The 14,065-nt window shown below is 49.6% G+C and overlaps 1 protein-coding gene across 2 annotated transcripts in view; it reads left to right on the forward strand.

The window, feature by feature from the left end:
- Positions 1-2,677: 2,677 nt before the first annotated feature.
- C1QL4 (complement C1q like 4) overlaps positions 2,678-14,065 on the forward strand; it is a 366,833-nt gene continuing 355,445 nt past the window's right edge. The window contains exon 1 of one of the 2 annotated variants that reach the window (XM_086936488.1): positions 2,678-4,025. In XM_086936488.1, coding sequence (XP_086792614.1) covers positions 3,469-4,025 — 557 coding nt within the window. In that variant the 5' untranslated portion in view covers positions 2,678-3,468. The remainder of the gene's footprint in view (positions 4,026-14,065) is intronic. The other variant, XM_086936487.1, reaches the window with a different exon arrangement.

Below are 14,065 nucleotides of genomic sequence, written 5' to 3' on the forward strand. Positions count from 1 at the left end.
GCAAAGAAAATGAGCGACAAGAACAAAAACTAGGCACCTGCAAGTCTAAAACGGCAGCTCCACAAGAGGAACGAGCCAATCAGGGACAGTTTAGTGCTCATAGCCAGATCAAAAACTAGAGCTGTGGAGGGAACTAGAGATCCGCTAGAGCAGGAGATCAGGCCAAGAACCTGGTTCAGAACTGCAGCTCTCGTGTGAAGGTGTGACCCGACTCAGAGAGCAGCCCTGATGGAAAAAGGTGACCCGCAGGCCAGGGGACTAGTCCACTACGAGAAGGAAGAGAATGATATGTGTGCAGTCTGCAGCTAAGCGACAGCTCCAGAATAACAGCCCTGAAGAGAGAGGGGGCAAAACAGGAGTGTTGGGGACCTGCGCCTGACCAGCTCCAAAACCACAGCATAGAGAGCGGGAACAGGCGAGGATTGGGTTCCTGAGACCAACTCCTCCTTTTGTCGAAGCAACAAAGTTGAAAGGGGAGCGCGTAAGCCAGTAGCACCCCCTCACAGACACATGGTTCATCCTCGGGGCGCGTGCTCTGGAATCCCAGACAGCAGCGGGGGGGACCGAGGGAGCCGCTGTCATCGGAGGCAGGAGGCGCAACACTGACCGACCCCCACCCCTCGCAACGCGACTCTCGGCTCGGAGAACCGGCGCACAGAGCTCAGACTGAGAAGTAAACTACCGCCCGCAGCCAGCATCTTATCCGAGCTCTGAGGGGGACCGTCAAAGAACAGGAGCTCCGGGTCCTCCCCGAGCTCGAGAGCCCAAGGGAACGCGGCTCCCGGCTCCTCATTTGATCAACTTTGAGGAGCTCCTCTCGAGAACTAGCACCTCAGACCGTATCCAGTTGCTTAGGGGGGACCCTGGAAGCATCAGAGCTCAAGCACACTCGACTCACCGGCGCTCTGACCGGGCTCCGGAGCCCCCACTCGAGCTCGAGAACCGTCACAAAAAAGAAAAGGACACTCTCTAAAGAATCCGAGCTCTAGGATTCTCGCATCACCCGAGCCGTGAAGAAGACGTGTAGCATCCGAGCCCTGAGAGAGAGGATCCGAGCGCTGGACACCATCAGAGGACCGGAGCGCGGACCAGCATTTCATCGATCCCCGAGGGAAAACTCAGACCCGAGCACTGAAAACACTCAAGAACCGGAGTGCCAGGATCCACATCTCACGCGAGCTCGGAGGGGGGGCCATCGGAGTGGAGAGGCACAGGGACTACATCTTAACCGAAGACCCCTCAAAGACCGGAAAAAGGACAGCAGCTTCCAGAAGCTCGGGCCATCGGGGCCAGAAGCGCAGTTCCAGTTCCACAAAGTTTTTGCAGCCGGCACCTGTTGTTGGGAAGCAGGAGCTGGAGCAGGAAGAGTGAGGCAGGGCTGGCGGGTACTCTGCGAGAGTCTGGGCTCTGAAGGGAAGGACTGGGGGTCTCCCGGCGAGAAGAGGGGGGGCAGGAACCGGGAGCTGGTAGCAGCCGGGGCGCCGTCTCAAGACAAGGGGCTAAGGCCACCTTTAACAGAAAGTGCTAGTTGGGCCTCTCTGCAAATGTCCTAGCGCCAACTCATCCTTCTCTGGGGGAGAGGGTTCTTTTAGAAAAACGTGTCCCCTTCTAACAAGAACAGGCCGCACCTCTCGCCCCTCTGGTACACAGTGGCCTGAGGGACTGGTGACCCCGAAAGAAAGAGCAGGTCGGGCCGGGGGGCTCAGGGGAGTACTGGAGGTAGGTGCAGAGATCTCCTGGAAGTAAGGGCAGCATTTCCAGGCTGAGGTCCGCTGACTGGCAGGGAGTGTCTTTGGGATTTTGAATCCGCGCTACTGGGCGTCTGTGGGTGATTCCGAAGTCAGGGCAGGGAGGAGCTGGAGATCCACCAGAATTAAGAACAGGTGTAGGTCTAGGAGTTCTTATAGGGGGGCAGTGGGTAGTATTTCGAGGTGCCTTGCAAAAAACAGCAGACTGCGGCTTGGGGCGAAGGGTTCTCTGGAAATAAGAGGGGTTCGGTTAAGAACTGGGGGTTCTCTGCGGTAACCGCAGGTGGGGGCGAGGGGCCATTCTCACGTAGCAGACGTAGAGGCTGGGAGTGAGCTGATAATACTGCGGCTAGGACATGGTGGTCTTCAGGAAGAGAGGTGTAGGTAGTGCCAGGGGGGTCTTGGGACAGAAGTGGCAGTGAGTGTAGGGTGTGCTCTACATTAGGAAGGAAGTAGTAGTGTGAGTAGGGGGATGCGGACACAGGGAAGGAACAGAAAGGAAAGCCAGGGGCTCTCTTCCCGGCTGAAGGGGGAGCATATCGGGGCTTTTGGGTCCTTACGAAGGTAGGATAGACTGGGCTCCCTCCCCTCGACCTGCCGGCATCCTCCGAACGCCTGGAGCCCAGATCAACTGGTTGGTGCCAGAAGCTCGTTCGTCATCAGCGTTGTCAGCAGTGTCCGTCAGTGGCCGCTTCCGGGGTTTGTAGCCAGCCCCGAGGAGGTCTTCGTCGCTGTTGATCCCTAGATGTCTGTGGTGTGCGCTCCCCTCCGAAGAACGTGGCTGCTGACTATCTACGGGTGGTCTGACCATTGAGTGACCCCTGAAACTTGTCCTTTTTGGCACTAGTGGTCTTCAGAAGTTTCTGGCCAATCTTCTTCAAGAGTTATGGGCAGGTTCCAGCATCTGGTAGTCCAGGACATCTGCTAAAGAAAGGAAGTGTTGGTCAGAAGTCCTTGGCTGGAGTAGTACTGTCCGAAGGTCATTGGCCGAAGTTCTCTGAAGGCTCTTGGCTGACACTGAGTGGGGATGTGCTCCCTGGAGGTTCTTGACTGGTGGGCCTGCTAGATACTTGGACAGAAGGTACTCATAGTGCCTTGGCAGGTGCTCCCCAAAACCATTGTCTGCGTATCCCTCGCAGGACAGCTTTTTTTGAAGTTGTGGACTTTCATGGTCTGAGGCCAGAGTGGTGTTCCTCAGAGGTCCTTGGCTGTTGTGGTGCAACACTGAAGTATTTTGTTACATTGACTCTCCTCAGAGATCATTGACTGGAGTGGTGCTCCTCAGAGGTCACTGGCCCGAGTGGTGCTCCTCAAAGATCATTGGCCGCAGTGGTGCACCTCAAAGGTCATTTGCTGGAGTGGCGCTTCTCAGAGGTCATTGGCCCGAGTGGTGCTGCTGAGAGGTCTTGACTGGAATGGTGCTCGTCACAAGTATTTGTCTGGAGTGATGCTCTTCAGAAGTCCTTGGCCGGAGTGGCGCTCTTCAGAAGTCATTGGCTGAAGTGGTTCTCCTCAGGGATCATTGGCCGGAGTGGCGTTCACCGAGGTCCTGAGCTGGGGTGTTGCTGTTGCTGGGTGCTTCTTGGCAAAGACAGGGGTTCCTCAAACCCCTTGAGAACATTTCACCATTACTTCCAAAAGTGAAGACGACTTCCTCACCCTGGCGGCCACCAGACTGAGCCGCAAGAAACGGGTGATAGGGGCGGCCATCGGCGTGGCCATGGTGTTGGTTTTGCTTGTCGCCATTCCGCTGCTGGTCCACAGCTCAAAGACCACCAACCACTATGAGATGTTGGGCAGCTGCAGGATGGTTTGCGACCCCTTCACCCCCCAAACCTCAGGGGAGTCCAGCCAGGAGCTGGCTCTGGCCTCACCACCCACCTACCTTCAGGGGAGCCACAGCAAAAAGGGCAAGCTGGGCACGAGGGGACTGCCGGGGCCACCGGGCCCTCCTGGACCGAGGGGCCCTCCAGGGGAACCAGGAAGGCCGGGGCCACCAGGACCTCCTGGACCAGGTCCTGGGGGTTACGTTCCTTCCTACTACAGCCCCAAGATCGCCTTCTATGCCGGCCTCAAGAAACCTCACGAGGGCTACGAGGTGCTCCGCTTCGACGATGTGGTGACCAACGTGGGCAACTACTATGAGCCGGCCACGGGCAAGTTCACCTGTCCTCTCCCCGGCATCTACTTCTTCACCTACCATGTGCTGATGAGGGGGGGAGACGGCACCAGCATGTGGGCAGATCTATTGAAGAACACACAGGTAAGAGGGGCCCAGTGCCCATCAAAGATAGTACTACTGCCTTTACTACTGCGTTGTAACTGCACTTACTATTGCCTCATCTCTGCCCCTTTGAGTGCCACATCACTCCTTCTGCCACTGCCTCCTCACGGTCTCACTACTGACTCATTACTGTCCCACTACTGTCTCATCACTGCTCACTACTGTCTCATCACTGCTCCTACCACTGCCTCATCACTGACTCACTACTGCGTCATCACTGCCCCACTGCTGTCTCATAACTATTCACTACTGTCTCATCAATGTGGACTACTGCCTCACCACTGCTCCTACCACTGCCCCTACCACGGCCTCATCACTGTCCCATTACTGTCCCACTACTGTCTCATCCCTGCTCACTACTGTCTCATCACTGCTCCTACCACTGCCTCCTCACTGTCTCACTACTGACTCATTACTGTCCCACTACTGTCTCATCACTGCTCACTACTGTCTCATCACTGCCCCTACCACGGCCTCATCACTGTCCCATTACTGTCCAAATACTGTCTCATCCCTGCTCACTACTGTCTCATCACTGCTCACTACTGTCTCATCACTGCTCACTACTGTCTCATCGCTGCTCACTACTGCCTCATCACTGACCCACTACTGCCTCATCACTGTCCAATTACTGTCTCATCACTTCTCACTACTGTCTCATCACTGCTCCTACCACTGCCTCATCACTGCTAAACTACTGCTTCATCACTGCCCCACTGCTGTCTCATCACTGTTCACTACTGTCTCATCACTGCCTCATCACTGCTCCTACCACTGCCTCATCACTGACTCACTACTGCGTCATCACTGACCCACTACTGCCTCCTCACTGTCCAATTACTGTCTCATCACTGCTCACTACTGTTGCATCACTGCTCACTACTGTCTCATCACTGTGCACTACTGTCTCATCACTGCTCACTACTGTCTCATCACTGTGGACTACTGTCTCATCACTGCTCACTAGTGCCTCATCACTGCTCCTACCACTGCCCCTACCACGGCCTCATCACTGACCCACTACTGCCTCCTCACTGTCCAATTACTGTCTCATCACTGCTCACTACTGTCGCATCACTGCTCACTACTGTCTCATCACTGTGCACTACTGTCGCATCACTGCTCCTACCACTGCCTCATCACGGACTCACTACTGCTTCATCACTGCCCCACAGCTGTCTCATCACTGTTCACTACTGTCTCATCACTGTTCACTACTGTCTCATCGCTGCTCCTACCACTGCTTCATCACTGTCTCACTACTGCTTCATAATGTTGACTATTGTCTCACCCCTGTTCACTACTGACTCATCACTGCTCCTATCACTGCCTGACTACTGCTTCATCACTGTACCATTGCTCAATAGTGCCTCATCACTGTTCACAACAGCCTCATCACTGGCCCACTACTGCCTCATCACTGCTCCTACGACTGCCCCTACCACTGCCTCACCACTGGCTCACTACTGTCTCATCACTGCCCCACTGCTGTCTCATCACTGTTCACTAGTGCCTCATCACTGCCCCACTACTGTCTCATCACTACTCACTAGTGCCTTATCACGGCCTCACTTGCCTCATCACTGCTTCTTCCACTGCCTCATCAGTACCTCACTACTGCCTCACCACTGTATCACTGCTGTCTCATTACTGTTCACTAGTGCCTCATCACGGCATCACTGCTGACTCATCACTACCCCACTGCTGTCTTGTCACTGGTCACTACAGCCTCGTCACTGGCCCACTGCGGCCTCATCACAGCTCCTTCCACTTCCTCATCATTCCCTCACTCTGCCTCATCACCGTATCACTGCTGTCTCACTAGTGCCTCCTCACTGCTCACCAGTGCCTCATCACTCCCTCACTGTTGCTTCATCACTGCTCACTACTGCCCCCATCCCTACCAGAGTAGCTTTGCACCCATCACTGTTCCTCCCACCGCCCCAGCATTGCTAGTACTCCGACCGTGCCCACCAATTCCTTTACGTCTACCTCCACTAGTGCCATCCGCACTGCCCCTGCTAATACTGCCCCAGCACTGCCACGACGACGGTCTCTACTGGGCCACACCTGCTCCTACTACCACTGTGCCCACCACCTTCCCTACTACTAACATAACTACTGCCCAGGACTGACCTCAGTGGCAAGTTCGGGATCGCAGGGCCTGCACGCCCCAGAGTGCGTAAAAACACGCAAAAAGGGCGCCCGACGCTCTCCACCACAGAGTAGCGGCGCTGCCCACTGGCTGCATTAAAGGACAGTGACCTTCGACCTTTTCCAGGTGTGTAAGTAACACTCTTTAGTCAGCTGTAATCAGCAGACCCAACCTAAAGTCCAGCTTTGTTTACTCTGCCCCCCCCGTGAGTGTATTCTGCTTCTTTATACAACTAAACACTCATACCCAACCCCTGAGGGGGGGGCGCTCCCCGGTGCACTCAGCGCTCACCCCAGGACGAAGGGAGCGTCTCAGTCAATGCACCTCAATGCTGCCTGGACCATGCCTGGCCGCGACAAGGGCATGCCATTCACAGGGCTCCCATGATGCACCTCTACACAGGTGAAACATTCACCAGGCATGGATCTCCCAGGAACGCCGGAAACGCGCTCTGCCTGACCTCTCCCGCACCGCTGTACCTTTACTGACATATCCGCCTAGCGCCTCTAGACCAGAGGCGCAACTAGAGCCTAATTTCGGGAGGGGCTAAGAAACGATTCGGGGCGGGGGGGGGGGGGGGCTAAACCTTTAATCACTAGGCAGAGTGGAGCTGCAGGGCCTCCAAGAAGGGGTGAAACAACAGCAAGGCCTAATTAGCATTCAAATGGTCTTTTAAAGACCTGTGAAACGTTCTGGTCTTTTAAAGACCTGTGAAACGTTCGTTCGGGTGTGTGCCCGAGATCTGTCTCATCCCGGGCTGCCACACACGACGGGGGAGGGGTGGGGGCGGAAGCCCGGTGAGTCCAATGGGTGTTATGCGCCTGCTCTAGACTGACCGTCACCGGGTACGGATCCTCACCCACTACACACTCAAAATTCACCTTCGCGTGCTCGGGTATCCCAGCATGAGACTCGGCAGAGTTATCACACTGTCCCGCTGATCTGACTTGTACCGTGCACTGACACTCACTCAGAGCGTGCACGAATGCTCCAGTATTGACACTGCGAGGGGGTTCTCATGATACAGCCATGCAAGAAGTTGCACAGTGCACTCTTTGTATCGGCCACTGATATTCCATTACTTGCACACTGGGAGGGTTCTCATGATACACCCCAGCCAGAGCAGAGACAAGGCAGTACTTTACCCCAGTATTTACACTTCTACAAGAACTTGCATTGTGCACTGACACTCCAGTATTTCCAGCCCTACAAGAACTTGCACCGTGCACTGATACTCCAGTATTTCCAGCCCTACAAGAACTTGCACCGTGCACTGATACTCCAGTATTTCCAGCCCTACAAGAACTTGCACCGTGCACTGATACTCCAGTATTTCCAGCCCTACAAGAACTTGCACCGTGCACTGATACTCCAGTATTTCCAACCCTACAGGAACTTGCACCGTGCACTGATACTCCAGTATTTCCAGCCCTACAAGAACTTGCACCGTGCACTGATACTCCAGTATTTCCAGCCCTACAAGAACTTGCACCGTGCACTGATACTCCAGTATTTCCAGCCCTACAAGAACTTGCACCGTGCACTGATACTCCAGTATTTCCAGCCCAACAAGAACTTGCACCGTGCACTGATACTCCAGTATTTCCAGCCCAACAAGAACTTGCACTTTGCACTGATGCCCCCCATACTTACACCCCTACAAGAACATTCACTGGACACTGATACTCCAGTATTTCCAGCCTACAAGAACTTGCACCTTGCACTGATACCCCAGTATTTACACTTCTACAAGAACTTGCACTGGACACTGATACTCCAGTATTTCCAGCCCTACAAGAACGTGCACTGGACACTGATGTCCCTCCCCCTATTTACACACCTACAAGAACTTTCACTGGACACTGATACTCCAGTATTTCCAGCCTACAAGAACTTGCACCTTGCACTGATACTCCAGTATTTACACTTCTACAAGAAATTACACTGTGCACCAGTTCTCCAGTATTTACAGCCCTACAAGAACTTGCACCATGCACTGATACTCCAGTATTTTCACCCCTACAAGAACTTGCACCATGCACTGATACTCCAGTAGTTACACCCCTGCAAGAACTTGCATAGTGCACTGATACTCCCTCCAGTATTTACTCCCTTACAAGAGCTTGCACTGTGCACTGATAATACCCCAGTATTTACACCCCTACAGAAACTTACACTGCGTACTGACACTCCAGTATTTACAAGCCCACAAGAACTTGCACCGTGTACTGATAATACTCCAGTATTTACACCCCTACAGAAACTTACACTGCGTACTAACACTCCAGTATTTACACCCCTGTAAGAACTTCAATGTGTACTGATACTCCAGTATTTACACCCCCACAAGAACTTGCACAGTGTACTGACTTGAATTGTGTACTGATGCTCCAGTATTTGCACCCCTACAAGAACTTGCACTGTGTATTGATGCTCAGGTATTTCCAGCCCTACAAAAAACTTGTGCTGTGTACTGATGATACTCCAGTATTTACACCCCTACAAGAACTTACACTGCATACTGACACTCCAGTATTTACACCCCCACAAGACGTGCACGTGCACTGACACTCCAGTATTTACACCCCTACAAGAACTTGCATCGAGCACTGATACTCCTGTATTTACACCCCTACAAGAACTTAAACTGTGTACTGATACTCCAGTATTTACACCCCTACAAGAACTTGCAACGTACACTGATAATACTCCAGTATTTACAGCCCTACAAGAAAGTTCACTTTGCACTGATACTCCAGTATTTACACCCCTACAAGAACTTGCATCGAGCACTGATACTCCAGTATTTACACCCCTACAAGAACTTGCATCGAGCACTGATACTCCAGTATTTACACCCCCATAAGAACTTGCACCGTGCACTGATGCTCCAGTATTTGCACCCCTACAAGAACTTGCACTGTGTATTGATGCTCAGGTATTTCCAGCCCTACAAAAACTTGTGCTGTGTACTGATGATACTCCAGTATTTACACCCCTACAAGAACTTACACTGCGTACTGACACTCCAGTATTTACACCCCCACAAGAACGTGCACGTGCACTGACACTCCAGTATTTATACCCCTACAAGAACTTGCATCGAGCACTGATACTCCAGTATTTACACCCCTACAAGAACTTAAACTGTGTACTGATACTCCAGTATTTACACCCCTACAAGAACTTGCAACGTACACTGATAATACTCCAGTATTTACAGCCCTACAAGAAAGTGCACTTTGCACTGATACTCCAGTATTTACACCCCTACAAGAACTTGCATCGAGCACTGATACTCCAGTATTTACACCCCTACAAGAACTTGCATGGAGCACTGATACTCCAGTATTTACACCCCTACAAGAACTTGCATCGAGCACTGATACTCCAGTATTTACACCCCTACAAGAACTTGCTTCGAGCACTGATACTCCAGTATTTACAGCCCTACAAGAACTTGCACCGTGCACTGATGCTCTAGTATTTACACCCCTACAAGAACTTGCATCGAGCACTGATACTCCAGTATTTACAGCCCTACAAGAACTTGCATCGAGCACTGATACTCTAGTATTTACACCCCTACAAGAACTTGCATTGAGCACTGATACTCCAGTATTTACACCCCAACAAGAACTTGCATCGAGCACTGATACTCCAGTATTTACAGCCCTACAAGAACTTGCATCGAGCACTGATACTCCAGTATTTACAGCCCTACAAGAACTTGCATCGAGCACTGATACTCCAGTATTTACACCCCTACAAGAACTTGCATCGAGCACTGATACTCCAGTATTTACAGCCCTACAAGAACTTGCATCGAGCACTGATACTCCAGTATTTACACACCTACAAGAACTTGCATCGAGCACTGATACTCCAGTATTTGCACCCCTACAAGAACTTGCATCGAGCACTGATACTCCAGTATTTACACCCCTACAAGAACTTGCATCGAGCACTGATACTCCAGTATTTACACCCCTACAAAAACTTGCATCGAGCACTGATACTCCAGTATGTACACCCCTACAAGAACATACACTGCGTACTGACACTCCAGTATTTACACCCCTACAAGAACTTGCATTGAGCACTGATACTCCAGTATTTACATCCCTACAAGAACTTGCATCGAGCACTGATACTCCAGTATTTACACCCCTACAAGAACTTGCATCGAGCACTGATACTCCAGTATTTACACCCCTACAAGAACTTGCATCGAGCACTGATACTCCAGTATTTACACCCCTACAAGAACTTGCATCGAGCACTGATGCTCCAGTATTTGCACCCCTACAAGAACTTGCACTGTTTACTGATGATACTCCAGTATTTACACCCCTACAAGAACTTACACTGTGCACTGATACTCCAGTATTTACACCCCTACAAGAACTTGCATCGAGCACTGATGCTCCAGTATTTGCACCCCTACAAGAACTTGCACTGTGTACTGATGATACTCCAGTATTTACACCCCTACAAGAACTTACACTTACACCCTTACAAGAACTTACACTGTGTACTAACACTCCAGTATTTACACCCCTACAAGAACGTGCACGTGCACTGATACTCCAGTATTTACACCCCTACAACAACTTGCATCGAGCACTGATACTACAGTATTTACACCCCTACAAGAACTTGCATCGAGCACTGATGCTCCAGTATTTACACCCCTACAAGAACTTGCACCGTGCACTGATGCTCCAGTATTTACACCCCTACAAGAACTTGCTTCGAGCACTGATGCTCCAGTATTTACAGCCCTACAAGAACTTGCATCGAGCACTGATACTCCAGTATTTACAGCCCTACAAGAACTTGCATCGAGCACTGATACTCCAGTATTTACAGCCCTGCAAGAACTTGCATCGAGCACTGATACTCCAGTATTTACACCCCTACAAGAACTTGCACTTTGCACTGATTTTCCAGTATATACACCCCTACAAGCACTTGCATCGAGCACTGATGCTCCAGTATTTAAACAAGAGGATTCCCATAATGCACATAACATTTACATAACAAAATGAGGGTTATATGCTGAAAAGGTGTGAATGGTAGGGAGAAAAAAAAGAGATGGGATATAAAATGTAACTCAGTGATTGTGGTTGTCTGTACGAACACGGCTTTATTAATTCTCAATTGACCTTCTTTACAATATTAGAATACCAACTGAGATAAAAACCCAGCAAGGTTCGAGACCCAATGCAGCAGAATGCAGCTCCTTGATGCCGGTAAATAGATCACTGTGCTTTATCATGCATGCCAAAGACCGGTTGTTTGATTAATTCAACTCCTTGCAGCAACAAACACTTCCAGTGCCTCGAGACCTTCACGGGTGATTTGCCGCGCTGAATAAGAGGTGATTGATTGATTGCAATTTATAAACTGGAAGTAACACAATGATCCCAGCGTCAAAAGCAGTAGTGCACTTATATATCTAAATAAAATACAATTCTGTGATCTGCATATTGCACGATGTGCTTCGAAGCAGGCACATTAACACGCTATCTGCTTTATGAGTCGAAACTGTGAATGGACAAAACACAGAACTCTTGTGATTCTCAATTAACCGCCAGAGTTATCTTACCCTGGTATAAACTCCTCGAAATTGCTGGCCACACGAAGATCTCTGCAGCAGGTATCTTGCCCCCATTTTAAAATGCAGCCTCTTTATGACCAAGGAATTATTCTAGAACAGATTTACTGCCACATAGGTCCTTGTTGCCAATTTCTTTGCAGCAGATTTTTTTAAAACAAATATTAAGTTGACTGTCGGAATGCTTTTCAACTTACGCCCCTTGTGACTCCACCACCTTCCCTCTGCCACACTTTGACCCACAATTTATGGGCCCCTTAAATATATTTTTTCAAATTCCAGCACTGCTCATGTACACGCCTAGAAGAAGGTGCACTGTGCACTGATATGCCTAGAGATGGGCGAGCCACTGAAAGCTGGAACCAGAAGCCTGGCTCTGGTGCAGCTCGAGGTCCTGTTGGAACTTAGTCTGAGTTACTGCACATGGAAGTGGAGAACCAGGTTCAATTTTTACACTTAATCTACCCATGCCTATAAACAATGTATTTAATGTAATGTAACTGTTACTCTTCTAAAGCGCTGGCCCTTCGGGTAGATTTTGCACTACATTTAAAAACTGCAGAAAAATACACTAAGCAGTAAAAACAAAGCCTTAATATAAGGTAAGACAAATAGAGACCCATTCACTGGTGGATCTTTACAAAGTGAAACCAGAAAACCTGGATAAATTCTGGCTTTCCTGCTTAAATTGTATGATCTTAGGCTCAAGTTCAAGTTCAAAAGACCTTTATTCGAATTTCATAAAATTCATAAAAGTACCACAGTTAAAACAGCAATTCATTTACATTTATACATGATTACAAAAATGTTATGATTAAAAAATATCATAGTTCGAAGTTTAAGTCAGTTCAGCTCTATTAGGACTAATTTCAGGGATTTTCCATCGTTTTGCGCACTCGTATTATCAATCTCAGAAAAGTGATGGTGCGGGAAAATAAGTTCATCAGAGTCCAGGGAAACCAACATTCTATAAGATTCATTAAGTGATAATGGCCTATGTTTCTTAAAATAAGGAGTTAAAAACCATTTAATATATCTGAGATAAAATTTACAAAAGAATAGGAAGTGCAAATCATCCTGTGAGCTAACACCATCGCAGGGGCACGGGTTATAATCAATACTGTGTCGGTAACCCAATGGCAAAGCCAACAGAAATTTCACTGATCCCGCTCTATGATCTTAGGCAAATATTTTATTTCATCAAAACCTTTTTTCTTCATTGTCGCACATGAATGCACTTTAAAAAATGTGAGTTCAGGCTACAAGTAGTACAGAACGATCACTTTTAATAAGCATTTTTCTGTGCCATACTTAAAGAAATACACTTTTTTGAATTTTGAAGAGACTTTATAATACTTTATCTGGTTTGTTTCATGATTTACATAACAAATATTTTCAGGGCTCGGCTCCTACTCTGCTCCAAGATCCGAGCGAGACTAGGCTCGGCTCTTGCCTGGCTCTCCCTGTTAACTTGCGACCGCACCCACCTCTATATATTCCTCTACTGACACATACAGGACTTCTAGAAATGTGCCTCTATGCTTCACTGCTCCAAGCACTCCTGTCTAACTACTGAGACTGCCATAAAAGTCTTACAGTGTCACTCTGTCCATTTTAAAACTTCCACCATTCACGAAGCCATTTTTCATGCTCTTGTCATGCACACATACTCAGACCTGCAGGCTGCATTGTGGCGCTTTAGGTAAAACACCTTTAAAAACATCACATTACGCAGGGCTTTAAGTAGGCCGGGTCCTGCCAGTGCTCTGCACCGGCAGTTCTTAACCTCATGGGTGCTGCTGACGAGCTCAGCTCGTCGTGGGGCACAGCAGAGCTGCCCTCATGATGAGCTCAGCTCGTCACGGCCGTTCGAACGTTCGCACGCGGGTATAATTTCCCCGCTGTGCTGAACGTTCCAAAAACGGGTGTGGCTGGGACGAGCTCAGCTCGTCATGAGGGCAGCTCCGCTGTGCCTCATGATGAGATGAGCTCGTCACCAGCATGGCGGAGCCGCGCGCGGCCCCATCCCCCCGCACATCGGGGGGGGAAACACCCTGCAGCGAAGGGGTTAAAAGCAGAAGTCGAGACAGGTCCCTGTCTCCATTTCGTCCTCCCTCTCAGAATGGAAAAAAATTCTTAACTCTGAAGCAGTTCACTGTTTTTGATGTAACTTGCATTATTTTACAGTTCTATATTGCAAAACTCGAAGTGCTTTACATGAGTGCCAACAAGAATATACTCATTTATTTTTTGGTAGG

The sequence above is a fragment of the Lissotriton vulgaris genome, chromosome 1_1 (assembly GCF_964263255.1).
Source record: "Lissotriton vulgaris chromosome 1_1, aLisVul1.2, whole genome shotgun sequence".
NCBI classification, from domain to species: Eukaryota; Metazoa; Chordata; class Amphibia; order Caudata; family Salamandridae; genus Lissotriton; species Lissotriton vulgaris.